At 43.6% G+C, this 14,092-nt stretch overlaps 1 protein-coding gene across 1 annotated transcript in view; it reads left to right on the top strand.

Annotated features, from left to right (window-relative positions):
* The first annotated feature begins 6,284 nt into the window (after positions 1–6,284).
* The window catches only part of SH3BGRL (SH3 domain binding glutamate rich protein like), an 87,465-nt gene continuing 79,657 nt past the window's right edge, over positions 6,285–14,092 (top strand). The window contains exon 1 of the mRNA XM_031944629.1: positions 6,285–6,616. Within this exon, the coding sequence (XP_031800489.1) occupies positions 6,572–6,616 (45 nt within the window). The 5' untranslated portion in view covers positions 6,285–6,571. The remainder of the gene's footprint in view (positions 6,617–14,092) is intronic.

Raw genomic sequence — 14,092 nt, forward strand, 5'->3', positions numbered from 1 at the left:
TCATTTGTTGTTTATTATATTGCAATGATAGTTCATTTCTTTCATATAGAATAGTTTGTTTAGCTATTCCCCACTTAATATCTACTTCATTTCCTGTTTTCTGCTACCACAAAAAAGCTTGCTACTGATATTTTCTTGCTGTCTTTCACCTCCATGGGACCTCCAACCCCAGTAGTGGGTTTTATGGGCTTGACCTGTTCTTGATGGAACTCTGAAGACTCTTTGCAATTACAGTTGCCCTTTCTTGAGGGTTGCTAACCATCTCTTTAATAAGACATTTTAGAATTTTGTCAGGAATTAATTGACCTCTTTGTAGACTCTGTTTTCTTCCCTCTTTTTGTTTTGAAAATCTGACCTTTATTTGCTTTTTTCTAGTTCTGTATTAAATCTCTTTAAATTAAATTAAATCTAAGCTCTTTTAAAAACCAGTGACACTGGAAGTTCAGAAGGAAATATAGTCAGCCAGGATAACTTTGAAATAAGCACATTGAATGTTGTGTAGAAACACATGCGTATCTATATGTACTATATTGTTGTTCGTTCATGTCCGATTCCTTGTGACCCCATGAACCGAAGCATACCAATAGTGTCCATAGGGTTTTCTTGGCAAAGATACTGGAATGGTTTGCCATTTCCTTCTCCAGTGGATTAAGGCAAACAGGGGTTAAGTGATTTGCCCGGGGAGATACAGGCCCTTAGGTGCCTGAGGTCAGATTTGAGGTCAGGTCTGGCGCCAGGCCCAATACTATGTACTGTGCTAACTAGGAGAGATATATAAAGCAAGCTGTGGAAAACAGAGATTCACACTTTCACATATAGTCTTCTTTTTCTGTTCTAGTTTTTTTACCCAAGGAAATGTCTATCTTTTTGAAGGGAATGGTATTCATCCAAGCCAGAATAAAAAGAAATTAGTAAGTCAGTGATAATGGTTTAGCAATTACATCTTTCAGTATCTTGCGTCACAGTTTCTCCAGGCTACATAACTTGGACTTAGTTAAGGGGAGTTTGACTCTCTCTTACTATCTTTCTTACTTTCTTATATCCTTTCTTATCCTGGTCTTCAACTCCCTGTTAAGTCATTTTGGTTCTGTTCTTTCCAGTTCAAAGAGAATTCTCTTTGGCAGAAAATGTAGACATAAAATAAGAGTTAAGCACCTCTGTTTTCCTTCATTTTTGTCATCTGTTATCATTGTCCCAATGGCCCTGAGGAAAAGTTTTCTTTCTTCGAGTTTCCTCTTTTTTGTAACAGAACTTTTAAAAAAAGAAACTTAAAAAAATCCTTAGCATTCTTAGTTCATTTTGTTTCATCTTTCCCGATGCCATTATTATATGACCATGCCGCGTCTATGTATTCATTCTTCATTATACTTCCATCTTTTATGTTCATCTTTATAGGTGTGGGTATTGATGTCTTTTAAAAATCTAAGCTGGTTCATGAGTTCTCTCTGTATCCACCTCAACCTCTTTAGATACCTTCTTCTTTTCTTCCATCTATTGAATATTTTTCTTTATGTCTTTGGAAGTTCATTCTTGAGATCTGCCCATCCCTCCTGGGTTAATTTCTCCAGTAGAATATTAGTCCATAAAGAATCCTATTTATTTTTTCTCTGAACTCTTGAAAATCTGCTCTTCCAAAATTTAGCATGTGTGTGTCAGATTCTTCTTGGTTTTCTTGCTTTCTTTATTACAGATATTAAGACAGAGTGGTAACTTTCCCCAAGCTTTTCATCATTCCCACCCATCATTCCCGGCTTCTCCTTACTGATGAGATTCAGATCCACAATAGAATTATCCATTTTGAGTCCTTTTACCTTTTGGCACATGAAATGATCATTAAAGCAAGCCATGAAGTTATTAGTTGCTCTGCCTCCCCAAAGGGGAATTTTAACACAGAGGTGTCAAGTACCCAGGTCACAGGTCACTGTGGAGTATGGGTAAACCAGACTCAAATATCCTTGGGAAATATTTAGCAAAAGAAGTAAAAACCCAACAGAACACAGATGATGTTAATATGTGATTTTCTAAGTCAATGTATATCATTGACATACATTGATATGTATGTCAATACATACATACAATAGAAATGGCAGATCCATTTCTATTGAAGTTTTATGCCACTGCTCTGATCGATGTCTAGGTAAGTGAAGTCAGCCATCTTCCATTACTGTTAGATCTCATTGACAGTGGAGAGAGTCTGCTACCAATTGAAATGGCACGTCTCTCGAACAGAGGGAGCGAACGTCAGACAGAGAGGCCGAGCTGTATTCACAAACGCTCTGTGATTAGTTGCTTGCCCTATATTCAGCTTACATTACAGAAGCTGTTTTTCGAGGGGCCTTGGGAGCTATTACTTTTCCAAGGAAAATTGATTTCTTGGCTAGTTAGTTGTTTGGGTTGATGCTTCATAGTTTGTATAAGTCAGAAATTGTCATGTTACATGATATCATTTCTTCAATATGTTATTCCATTGGGAATTTTCTTTTTGAGAGATACAGACACATGCTTTTGCTGCTTTAAGTAAAAAGTGTGTTTCTAATTTCTTCAGTATTTTGCTCAGTGATAAGATAGGTCCAATAGGCCAATCAGCTCAGTCCTTTATCTTTTATATCTTCATATCTTCAATGTAGCCTGATAATATAGCCCTCCTTTTTCCCTTTATGCTTTTCTGTTTTCCTTTCCAACTATATATCTGGCTTCAGCTCCTGTTGAAGATCCTATTCTTATCCGTGAGTTGAGTTTTCACCTTCCTTTCTAGGATTCTTCTTATTTTCACATGAATATTTGCAGCAGCTTTCTCCCATCCTAGATACTACATCACCTCATACCCCATTCTCTTGTCTCCTTGAAAATCTGCCTCTCTAGCTCATTTCAGCACTGTTAGGTCTCAGCTTAATACTCCAGCCCTGAGAAATGTTTAGGGGGAGGCAAGAACAATATAGTTCTAACCCTCAAGGAACTTTAACTTAATTAGAGAGAGAAGAGGTATATCCCTGAACCAATTAGAGAAAGGAAGATGGGGCACATTCTGGGCACTAAGTACTGGCTGTAGAGGATTATAAAGGAAAGAACTCAAAGTCTGCTGGGAAGATGAGGCATGTATACATAAGGAATTAACTAAGCATACAATCTGGAAAAGAGGAGTGATACAATTATACTATGTGTGGGGAGGGAGGGCGGAGAAGCTAGAGTTCCCTGTGGCTTAGAGTAGCCAGGAGAAGTTGGAACTGGAGCTGAGCCATTAAAAGATAGGCAGGGTTTTTACAGACTGAGAGGAGGGGGAAAGAAAGGGCATGAAAACAGGGAGAATGTGAAGAAAACTGTGGAGGTGAGAACGAATCTGATTTTTTAGATGGACAGTAATATTCTTCATATCTCCTTTCTCCTTTTCTCTTGCCTTTACCTTTGGCTATTTAGTCCATTGTTTTAAGGCGAGTGGAGAAAATATCCACTTTTTCCCATTTATAGTACTTGGGGTTCTCTCTCATATTGTTGGAGAGTAATGGGAGAGTAAGGTGGATAGGTAAGGTTAGGTGAGATCATGGAAGGCCTTGAAAACTTTGTAGAAGAGTTGAGACTTGCCGTCAGTAAAGAACATTGTAAGTTCTTGTTTTTTCATAGTTACATAATGTATGTAGGACATAAGATTGGAATTGTGAGAGAGTTGGGAAGATCCTGAAACACTTCAGAGCACCTGTGGAACTGGGGAGGCTCTTTGGTTGCTGGTCTCAGCTCTGTGTGACATTGGGCTGGTCATTTGTTATCAGTGAGCTTCTGTGTTCTCATCTTGAGGATGGTAAAAGAATGGTTTTTGTACCACAAGGTTGTTGTGGGAATCAAATGAGCTCATGTACCTGAAAGTGGTTCCTAGACAGTAAAGCACCATAGCTACTGTATGTGAAGTCATTTAATTGGTCGTAATAATACAGAATTGAGGTGAATAGTCTAGACAAGGATAATAAGAATGGGAACCCAAAGCAATAAGAACATCTGAAGGAAGTTTCACATGGGAGAATCAATGACAGTGACTGATTGGCTATTTCAAACACTATCCTTTGAGGATTTGTTCTGTGATTGTATCCATTTCCATGCCTATTCTGAGGCAGTTGGACCCCTTTATGAGCTGACAGCCATGGCGATAAATTGCTATAGCTAAAAAACTCATCACCCCACAGTCAACCTGTGAAAAAGCCTCTCTGAACTTCCCTATGCTAGTGTTTGAACAACAACTAGTTCGTCACCATGTGTGTACCTGAAACTTTTCTAGCCAGATCTTTCAGGAATTGCATTTCTTTGGTAGATTGCCCTTTCTACCATCTCTACAGTCCCCATTATCTTCAATCTCCCCCTGCCTATTGGATCTTTTTTTGTTGCCTACACAATCATCCATCTCTCCTCCATCTGTAAAACACCTTCACTTGATCTGCTACCTATTATTCTATATGTCTCTTTCCTTTTGTGGATAAATTCCACAAGAAGGCTGTTTACAACTAGGACAAAAGTCCACTTTTCTTCCTTTACTCTCCTTTAAACTCTCTGCAGTCTGGTTTCCAACTTTATCATTCAACTGAAAGTACTGTCACCAACCTTATCAATGATCTCTTAGCTGCCCATCTAATGGCCTTTTCTCAAGTCTCATCCTTCTGTTGATAATTTTCTTTCCCGTGATACTCTTCTTTGTGACACTCCTCTCTCTAACTTCCCCTCCTATCTGTCTCCTTTGCTGGATTTTCATCCAAGTCATGCCCACTAAGTACAGGTTCCCTTCCCCCCCCCCCAAAGCTCTGTCCTGGGCCCAACTTTCTGCTCCCTCTATTTAATCACACTTGATGATCTCATCAACTTCCATGGATTCAATTATCATCTTGACACAGATGATTCTCAGATCTATTTGTCTAGCCCTTGGCTCTCTCTCTTGCCCTTCAGTCTCATCTCCGGCTGCCTATTGGACATCCCTAATTGGATGTCTGGAAGACAGCTTAAACTGAACATATCAAAAACCAAACTCATTATCCTCCCTTCTCTCAATCCTCTTCTTTCCTAGTTTTTATTACTATAAAGAGCAATAGTCTTCCCAGTAACAATCACTCTCACCAGCCCTAACTCCCAACTGATGTGTTTCTATGTCCTGTTTATTCTACCTTTAAAAGTAATATCTCTTGTACATATCACTTTTTCTTCTCTAATACTGTCACCACCATGGTGAAAGCCCCCATCACCTCACGCTCGGACTAGCACGATAGCCTGCTGGTTGATGTCCTTGCCTTAAATCTCCCCCACTCCACTCATTTATCTTCCATCCTCAGTCCATCTTCCATTCAGTATGAATCTGACCACTTCCTCCATAAAGTCCAGTGCTTCCCTATTACCTCTACATTCAAACAGAAAAATCTTATTTGGCTTTTCCAGCCCCTCACAAGCTGGACCCATCCTATGTTTCTAGTGTTCTTGTTCTATCCTCTTCCAAGTACTCTGCAAGCCAGTGACTCTGGCTTCTTTGCAGGCAACATTCCAAGGGAACAGTTTCTGAGAAACCGAGAAGATTAGTCTGAATTGATGCAGAGTGAAACGAGCAGAACCAAGACAACAGTTCTTGTTATGAAAGGGGCGTCATGACAAAGAAAGCAAGAAAGTCAAGAGACTTAAGAACTTTGATTGAGGCAGGGTCCAAAATGATTCCAGAGGATGTGGATGAGGAGGTTGCTGAGGAAGCAGGTCACTGAGCAGAAGACAGAGATGTGAGGGACTCAATATGCAAAAGAATCACTACCGTTTTGGGCCAAGGCCCGCATGAGAATTTGTCTTCTTGGTTTTTTTTAAATAAGAGTTTTGGTTTGCTTTCTCCGTCAGTGGGGGGACTGCGCCGTCCAAGGCTTGGCCCGGATGATGGGATTCAAACCCAGCAGGAGCTGGTTCTTTAAGCAGGCTTGGAAATTTTCCGAAGGCCGAACTTGTAGCTAGCCCTTTGGGGGGTGTTTTGGGGAGGGGGGGGCAGTACTTGATCGCTCAGTACCCATTCTTGGGATTACTTCTGTCCCTAGAGCAGAACCCGGGCCATTTCCTCAGCTCTCGCGCTGTTCTCCGAGATCCACAGGTGGCTCGGGGTGGGGGCTGGGGGGGGGTGGTGGTGGCGGCTTTATTTATTTATTTATTTTTTTTTCCCCCAAGCAATTTAGAAAACATGCAAACGTGCCTGCGCCTTCCTGGCTCCGGACCGCAGCGCTGCCGGGACAGGCCGGAGGGGAGGCTGAGGGGGCGGGGCTTGCGCGTTGGCCCCGCCCCCGACCTCCCTTCGGGGCTGGGCGCGCGCCTCACGGGGCCCTCTACTCCGTCCCAGCAGTTCCTGCAGCCGGGTCGCGCGGCTCCACCTCCTCCTCCTCCTCCTCCTCCTCCTCCTCCTCCCTCCTCCTCCTCCTCCCTCCCCCTCCTCCTCCTCCTCCTCCTCCTCCTCCTCCTCCTTCTCCTTCTCCTCCTCGCCACCGTCGCCGCCGCCCCAGGACTCAGCGGAGCCTCTCCAGAAGCCGTCGCCACCGCCGCTTCCTCCGCCGCCGCCTCCGCCGCCGCCGCCCTCAGGATGGTGATTCGCGTGTACATCGCGTCCTCCTCCGGTTCCACCGCGGTAAGCGGGGGCCCGGCCGAGGGCTTGCTCGTCGGCCCGCTCCGCTGACCCAAGTTGCCCGACACCCCCCTCCGTGCTTCCCGCCCCTTCGCTCCTCTCACTCGCATCTCCCGGGGCTTGTCCGGGTACCAGGCTCATCTGGGGAGGGAAAGCGGCGCCAAAGTTCGCCGCTCAGTGGGCACGTGGGCTTTGGGTCGAGGGAACGTTCCAGAGAGGGAAACTGAGGCACATGGAGATTTGGAGGGAGGGCTTCAATCGAGGCCTCCCGAGATTCCCGGGAGGCTCGCATGGAGGGATGAACGTGGAGGACCGGGAGGCTTCCCGTGGGGAGGCCCGACAGCACCAGGCAGAACGGGAGAGGGGGCCGGGCCTGGGGCAGACGCTGCCAAGTTGGACGAGTTGAAGCGGCCCGGGGCCTCGGCTCTGCCCCGCTGGCGTTCGCCGCGCCTTTGTCGCTTCCCCGCTCTTTTCTTTTCGTAGGGTCCGATTCCTCTCCCGCCCAAGCACGGACCGCCCAAGAAAGCACTAAGTGCTACAATCTTTCTCTAGGGGCATGAAGCACAGGCTGCCTTTACTGCTCTTTCGGTTTAATTTCTCAAAACCACTTTTAAGTAGCTGGGGGGGGGAGGGGGGACGGCTCCGGAGAGATGTTCGAGATTCGATAACCCGGGGCGGAGTCTGAGTGTGTGTTTGTGATAAATGGAAGTGCCTCCCTCCCTCTTCCCTGTATCCCTGGAGAAAGGCCGACGGGAGGGAGAGCAGATGTCTGGGACTTAGGGAAAGTGGGGAGGGCCCTTGGGAATAGGGTCTCCTTTTCTCAGGCTTTTGGAGCCGCAGCTGAAGGGCGGAGGTGGGGGGGGGTGGGCCCAGATGTTAGGGAGGTGGAAGGATTCCCATTCCATCCTTGAGATCTCCTAACCCCGCTGGAAGCCCGGGGGCTCGTTTACGGCAGGCTGGGCAACCCTGGCGCCCCGCCTGACCATCACGTTCCCAGGGACTCTTTTGGGCTTGGGGTTCCCGGCCCCCAACGCCATGCTTGCCACACGGCAGAAACATTCAATCCTTAACAACCTGTGTATCCTTAAGTAATACTCCCTACCAGCCCTCTTTGTAGTGCCCAGAAACTGGACATTACACCGGGTCTGCTTTCTGCCTTAGAAGAAGAGAATCTTAGATTGAGAGTGGGAGGAGGTCTCAGAGGTCATGCAATCCAGCCCCTTTAGTTTACTGATAACGAGAAGAAGGCAGGAAGAGGTGAGATGACTAGCTCAAAGTCATTCAGTTGAGTGACTGCCTCGAAATTCAGTGTTTCTACATAGAACTTCTACCGAATGACGACACCAAAGAAAGGTCTAGGCCACAATAGCTTTGCCAGCATCCGGAATGTTTTATGTTTTCGTAGCGTGGGGGTGGAGGGGCTGGGGGAGAAGGTGGAATCTGATAGAGTTAGACTCATACGTGGTACAAGTAGCTAGAGTGACAAGCCGGGAGTCAGGAAAACAAGAGTCCAAATCCAGCCTCAGACACTAACTAGCTGTGTGACCCTGGGCAAGTCACTTCACCCTGTGTGCCTCAGTTTCCTCATCTTTCAAATGAATGGGAGAAAGAAATTGCAAACCGCTGTAGTGACTCTCCCAAGAAAATCCCCAGTGGGGTCACAGATGAGTGAGTCTGATATAATACAGCTTCCAAAAGCCATTTAGCTCCTTGCTGTAAATACTTTGTTAAACAGCTTTAAGCCAAGACTGTGGTCAGCCCCCAGTGAGACCGACTGGCGCAAGACTGCTTTTAGCTTTGTGAGAGGAAGCGATTACTTTGACCTCTGCCATACTTCCTCCCACTCCCCACCCCGAGGCACACACATAAGCAAGTAAACTCTACGTGAGGAATTGGCCTTATTTGAGTAAAAATGACTGGACCCCAATCCCCTCAAGTTTTAAAATAATCTTTCCAAACTCACAGATTGCTACCCCTTGCCTTGTTTTCTGTTGTTGGACGGTATGAAAACCAAAACAAAACACCCTCCCTCCTCCCTTGGTTATTAACTCGTGAAATTTAAACAAAGACCTCTCTTCACATTTCTTTTTGCCATCAGGAGTTTCTATTCTCTGAACTAGAGCTCCCGATCCAATTTCCATTTTGTTCCAATAAGCTCTTTTTTCTACCCTTCGGTAATCAATGGGCAGTTTCTGCCACAGTCATTGCAGTTTTCTGGAGTCCTGCACGGTTGGAGAGACCACGCAATTTGGAATAGATCTTCCAGGGCTAAAGAAATGAAAGGTTTTATAATGAGAACTGTGACTTTTTTTTTTTTTTTTGAATATTGAGTTGCCATGTTGAATGAATGTAAATACTGTACAGGTGAACCTTGCTTTAAAAGAATCTGCTATGTGAGACTCAGAATTCCCTAAACATCATGTGGTTCATTTTAATTCAATTCAGTACACATTTATTAAGCACCTGTTATCTGCCAGGCTCCCTGCTAAGTGCTGGGTCAAAAAGAGAGGCAAAAAACCCCCACTCCTCCAGGAGCTTACAGTGCAACACGAGAGACGCCATGTGAACAAATATATCCGAAACAAACTATATACAGAATTAACAGAAAACAATTAATGGAGAGAAAAGCATTGGAATTGAGGGGATAGAAGAAAGCTTCCTGTAGAATTGGGGATTCTAATCAGGGAGGGCTATAGTCAGAGCAGAGGAGAGAGCATTCGAGGAATGGGGATATCCAGAGAAGAAAAAATACCAGACCTTGGTTATAAAGGGCTTTGAATGCCAAACAGAATTTTGAGTTTGCTTCTGGAACCATTGGTAGCCACTGGATGGAGGTTTACAATAGGATTCGTCCCAGGGGGCCTTTAAATACACAGCCCTCCTGTTGTATTCAAACTAGGATTTGATTTCTAACAACTTCACTTGGGCTCAGAGCATGCCTGTTGCACGAAGTGAGTTCTAACTGTAGGGGCCCAAAGCTGGAACTATTTGAAGTTTGTTTCACAAACAATATTGCTCTAGTACTTTGAGATTACCTCACTATAACCCTGTGGGGTAGGTAGTGAAAGAATGATTGCTCCATTTCACAGATGAAGAAACTGAGACTTAGGAGGAGAGACTTCTTCAGGACTACCTAGTAGCCTGCAAATTTCAAATTGCTTTAGAAGCTTTTAGATCTAGAGCTGAAGAGGGCTTAGGGGCATCTAGTCTAGCATCCAAATTCTTTAGTGGAGGAAACCAACAGAGAGCCAACTTGCAGAAAGATTTACCCAACGTCCCACAAGTTGTAAATGGCACGGCTAGAAATAGAACCCAGATTTTCTGACCACTTTGTCTCTACTTTCCGGTCGTTTTCTGGCTTTTCGGGTCACAGAAATGACCATTTTAACCAATTTCCTTGAGGAGTACAACAATTGGCAAGATAAATCTTATTTTGCCTTTCTTCCCATAGCCTTCCTGTCCCATGCACCCATAGTATTGTCATTAAAAAAAAAGATCAGAAAAGCTCTCAGATTTATCCTCGATGTTCTTTAAAGAGGCAGTGCGATATCCTAGGGAAAAAACAACTTTGTTTCAGGGCAGAATACCCAGCTCTGTGACTTGGACAAACATTGGAGCTTTTGTAAACTTGGCCATGATTTCCTTGGGGAAGAGACCAAGATGACATGGCAGCTAATACAGGAGAGCAGAAGGTAGAAACAGGTCCATAGGGTACTGAGGTAGTCAAATCAACAAGGCCTGTGTGCCAGGCACTGGGAATACAACGAAAGGCCAAAAAGAAAAAATCCCAAACTTCTTCCCAGATCCTGCCCTCAAGAAGCTTATTTTCTCTTTAAGGTAGAACAAGAGACGGGATTTATCCAGAATCCCCCAGCTGGTGTGTGCCAGAGCCTAGGCCCAAACCAGGTTCTCTGCCCCAAAGTGCATAGCACTTTCTGGCATTAACTAATGTCACTGTTACAAAAGGCTGGCCAACCCCAAACAGACTTAGGAGCCAAGAAGTCTCCTGATTTTAATGCTCGAGTCTGTTTTAGGCTGTCAGGGTTATAGAGGAAAGATTGAATTGCTTCTTCTAATCCAGGAAAGATACAAACAAAATATCCATTATGAGAGAAAGAGCAGCTCTTGCTCTTTAGGGCTGCTGTGGATTGTTTGCAGGAATGAAGCTGGGAAATAGGAAGGACGGGACCTCAGAGCTTGAGAACAGCAAGGAATCCTATTACAGCTTTGAAATATTGTAGATAGGCAAACCATGTGGCAGCCATTCACACACAAGTGAAAATATATTTGTGCCTATTGTGTATTTATATATATTGTATAGCTTTTACAGAAAGTGCTTTTAAAAAAATGTTATGTTTGTGGAATTGAGTGACAATTATTTCTCCTTGGGTGTTGTGGCAAGTCAAGAGTTAACTTACCTAATTAATTTTACTCATCTATTACCAGCACATAGAGAACAACAAGAAATAAATCCAATAGTAATTTGTGGCCTGCTGATGATAGCTATATGTTCACATTCAAAAAGGAACTTTGATTTTGAATGGAATAATTTCCCAAGGATACCATTGTTAACGGGCATCTGTATATAATTTCACGACCTTTAAAGTTTCTTAATGGCATATAATGTCTTGCGCTTAAGGAATGCTCCATAAATAGTCATTGTCGTTGATGTGTTGTAATATAAAGTGAAATTAAGTTTTATAATACTTGAGGTATTTCTATGCTTATTTTCTCAAGTCGGTTTTGAAGTGTCTTCCGAGGAGGCCCTTTTCTAGGGTCAGCTCCGATCTCACATGCTGCCCAAGTTATGTTTTGGTTGTGAAAGCCCAGTGTTGCTAGTCAGATATCCCAGGAAATCCACTTCCTGCAGCTGGTATGGGGAATAACTGACAGAGAGGCCACCTGATGGCAGAAAGGTGAAGTTTTGTTTGTTTTAACGCATTAGTGGAAGAAAAGGAAAAACCTTTGACTCTCCTGCCAGTCTGAGATGGAGATCCATTTCCACTTGAGACTGAAAGGATGGCTTAAGCCCAAATTCGGTGCTTCTGAGCCATAGACTGCCTATGGACCTAGGAAACAGAGCATTGGGAGAAGGTGCTCTCTTGAGGACTTCAGCTTGTGGCAATGCAGGGAACCAACAAACTTGGCAGGAGAGAGACCCAAAGTCCTAATGATTCGCTCTGTTACTAACTCACAAGGCAGTATATGGGGTTTTATGTGACCATTAAAAGAAAATATTTTATATAAGCTATTAAAACCAGAAGCATTTGGAATGAAGTGAAATTGCAATACATTGCAAGCTTTTGGCCAGGACACTGAGCCCAGAATCTGAAAGATCTGTTGTTGGCTGTGTGATTTGGGTCAGTTTTAACTTTTCCATGCCTTAATTTCTTGATCTTCAAAGTGAGATTGATATTGGTCACTGGTCAGCTTCATATGGCAAAAATGAGCATTAGAACATTGTGTAAAACACAAGAGTTTCAGGGGAAGAAACATGCTTTAAGAAGTGTCATTTCAGCTTAAGAAAAGAAGAGAAATTAAGGAATCAAAAGGTATAACATTGAGTCTCAGGGAGCTCTAATGTGATTGTTGTGAAAACTTCCTTCATTGGAATTATTGGGATTATAAATTATGCCCCCCACACATGCCTCAGTGGGTGAACTTCTGGAATTGCTGTGGCCTCCCCAAAATTGCCTTTGGTAATGAGGCCTCTGAGTTTCCTTACTTAAGCAGGTTTACTTAAAGGCAGAGTCTCCCCTCCTCTCACCCCTTTTAAAGGTGACTTTGGCTAAAATACCTGTCTATTTTTGTGCTCCATCTAAAGCTCTCCATTTAGTGTTGAATAATTTTGACACCCATTACCTGTTAATTAATTGCAAAAAGGAGAAGACAAAAATGGCAAATGGTATGTCATGAGCCTGTTTCTTTTTTTTAACAGTTCTTCATATTTTTAAAAATAGTTTGAGAGATGATCTGGCCAAAAGTTGCCTTGAGTCACAACATTGAGATTGGCAGGAATTCCTGAGGTTAAGTTGTCCCAGTGGCCTCGAATCAAAGAGGAACTTACAATTATCTGATGACCCTGGGCAGTGGAAGCAGGACACCAAGGGATTCCGGAAAAAAAGGTAGCTGTAGGTTAAGGGATGGCATAAGGTCATGGACTAATAGAACCGGAGGGGACCCGAGGACCTTCAGGGCCTTGTAGTTTACTTCCACCTCCTCTCATTTCACATAGGAAGAAACTGAGACCCAGGGATAGGAAGGCATTTGCCTAAGGTTACCCACGTAGTGAGTGGGAGAGCTGTCAGAGACTTCAGAAACAGTTGGCATGAAAATAGATAGGAAAGTTGGGAGGAAAGAGGAGAAAGACAAGGAGAAACCAAGACAAAACTTGGTTTTTGACACGTTACTTCAGAGGTGCCAGGAAGATGTCAGTGTAGAAACATCAGGCAGGTCTTTCAAAATGGCGAAATGGAGGATATCAGAGCTGTCTGGGATGGCCAGAAGTAGGGGTTGAAGCCATAAGAGGAAGTGAGCATGTTTAGCAAGACTCCATAGTGAGAAGTGAAGGGAGTTAAAAGATAAATCCTTCCTGGTGCTAACATTTCAGGAGGAGGAAAAGACATTGGAAGAGGCTGGGTCAGAAAAATTGGAGAAGAAAACGGGTACTAGTGCAGTGCGTAGAAGCCAAGGGAAGAGGGAATTCTGAAAAGTGTGACCTTGAAAAAGTCACTTAACGTTTCTCAGCCTCGGTTTCCCTACTCCTAAAATGCCCAACGTTTTTTGAACCGAGCTTCTTCGATTCCAAATCTAGCAGTCTTTGCACGTGCTGCCCTTAAATTGGCGAGAGTGTTAAAGGCTGCTGAGAGTTCCACTTCTCTAGGGCCCAGCATTGAAAGAGGCTCCTTGAATTGTTTACAAAGGCTGCTGATTTAGAAAATTTGGAAGAAACTAAGGATATTGATCAAAATAAAAAAAAACAAAAAACCAAGTTCTCAGATTTCAGGCTAAGAATCTTTGCTGTAGAGTGTCTGCTTGCTGACCAGGTAGTTAAGCCAGACTCTAATTAAGCTGGCCCAAACCAAAAACCCAGGAAGATAATAGAGCATCTCACAGACAAGTCTGGTGTAGAACAGATGCTTTGTCTCTTCTACACGTATCCGACAGAAGTCAAGCCGAGACCTGTTGGATGGATTATATATGTTTTCTCCCCACCCCCCAAGACTTCTTGCTAGAACATAAATCATTTTATGTGTGTGAAAGCATAATTGCTTTTGGCTTCTTTTAACCTAATTTTAATCAATTGGAAATAATTGAAAACCCCTGGAATGTTAATCCCAGTTTTTTCAATAATGGGGTTAGGAAATGGGGAAGGGGAAAAAAGTGGTAGTTCCCTCAAGCCTTTTTTTTTAATTTTACCTTCACAAATATATTTATAATCTGAATGCCTGCCTAGTGATCAGGGAAATAGATAAGAAT

The sequence above is a fragment of the Sarcophilus harrisii genome, chromosome X, assembly GCF_902635505.1.
Source record: "Sarcophilus harrisii chromosome X, mSarHar1.11, whole genome shotgun sequence".
In the NCBI taxonomy this organism is placed as follows: Eukaryota; Metazoa; Chordata; class Mammalia; order Dasyuromorphia; family Dasyuridae; genus Sarcophilus; species Sarcophilus harrisii.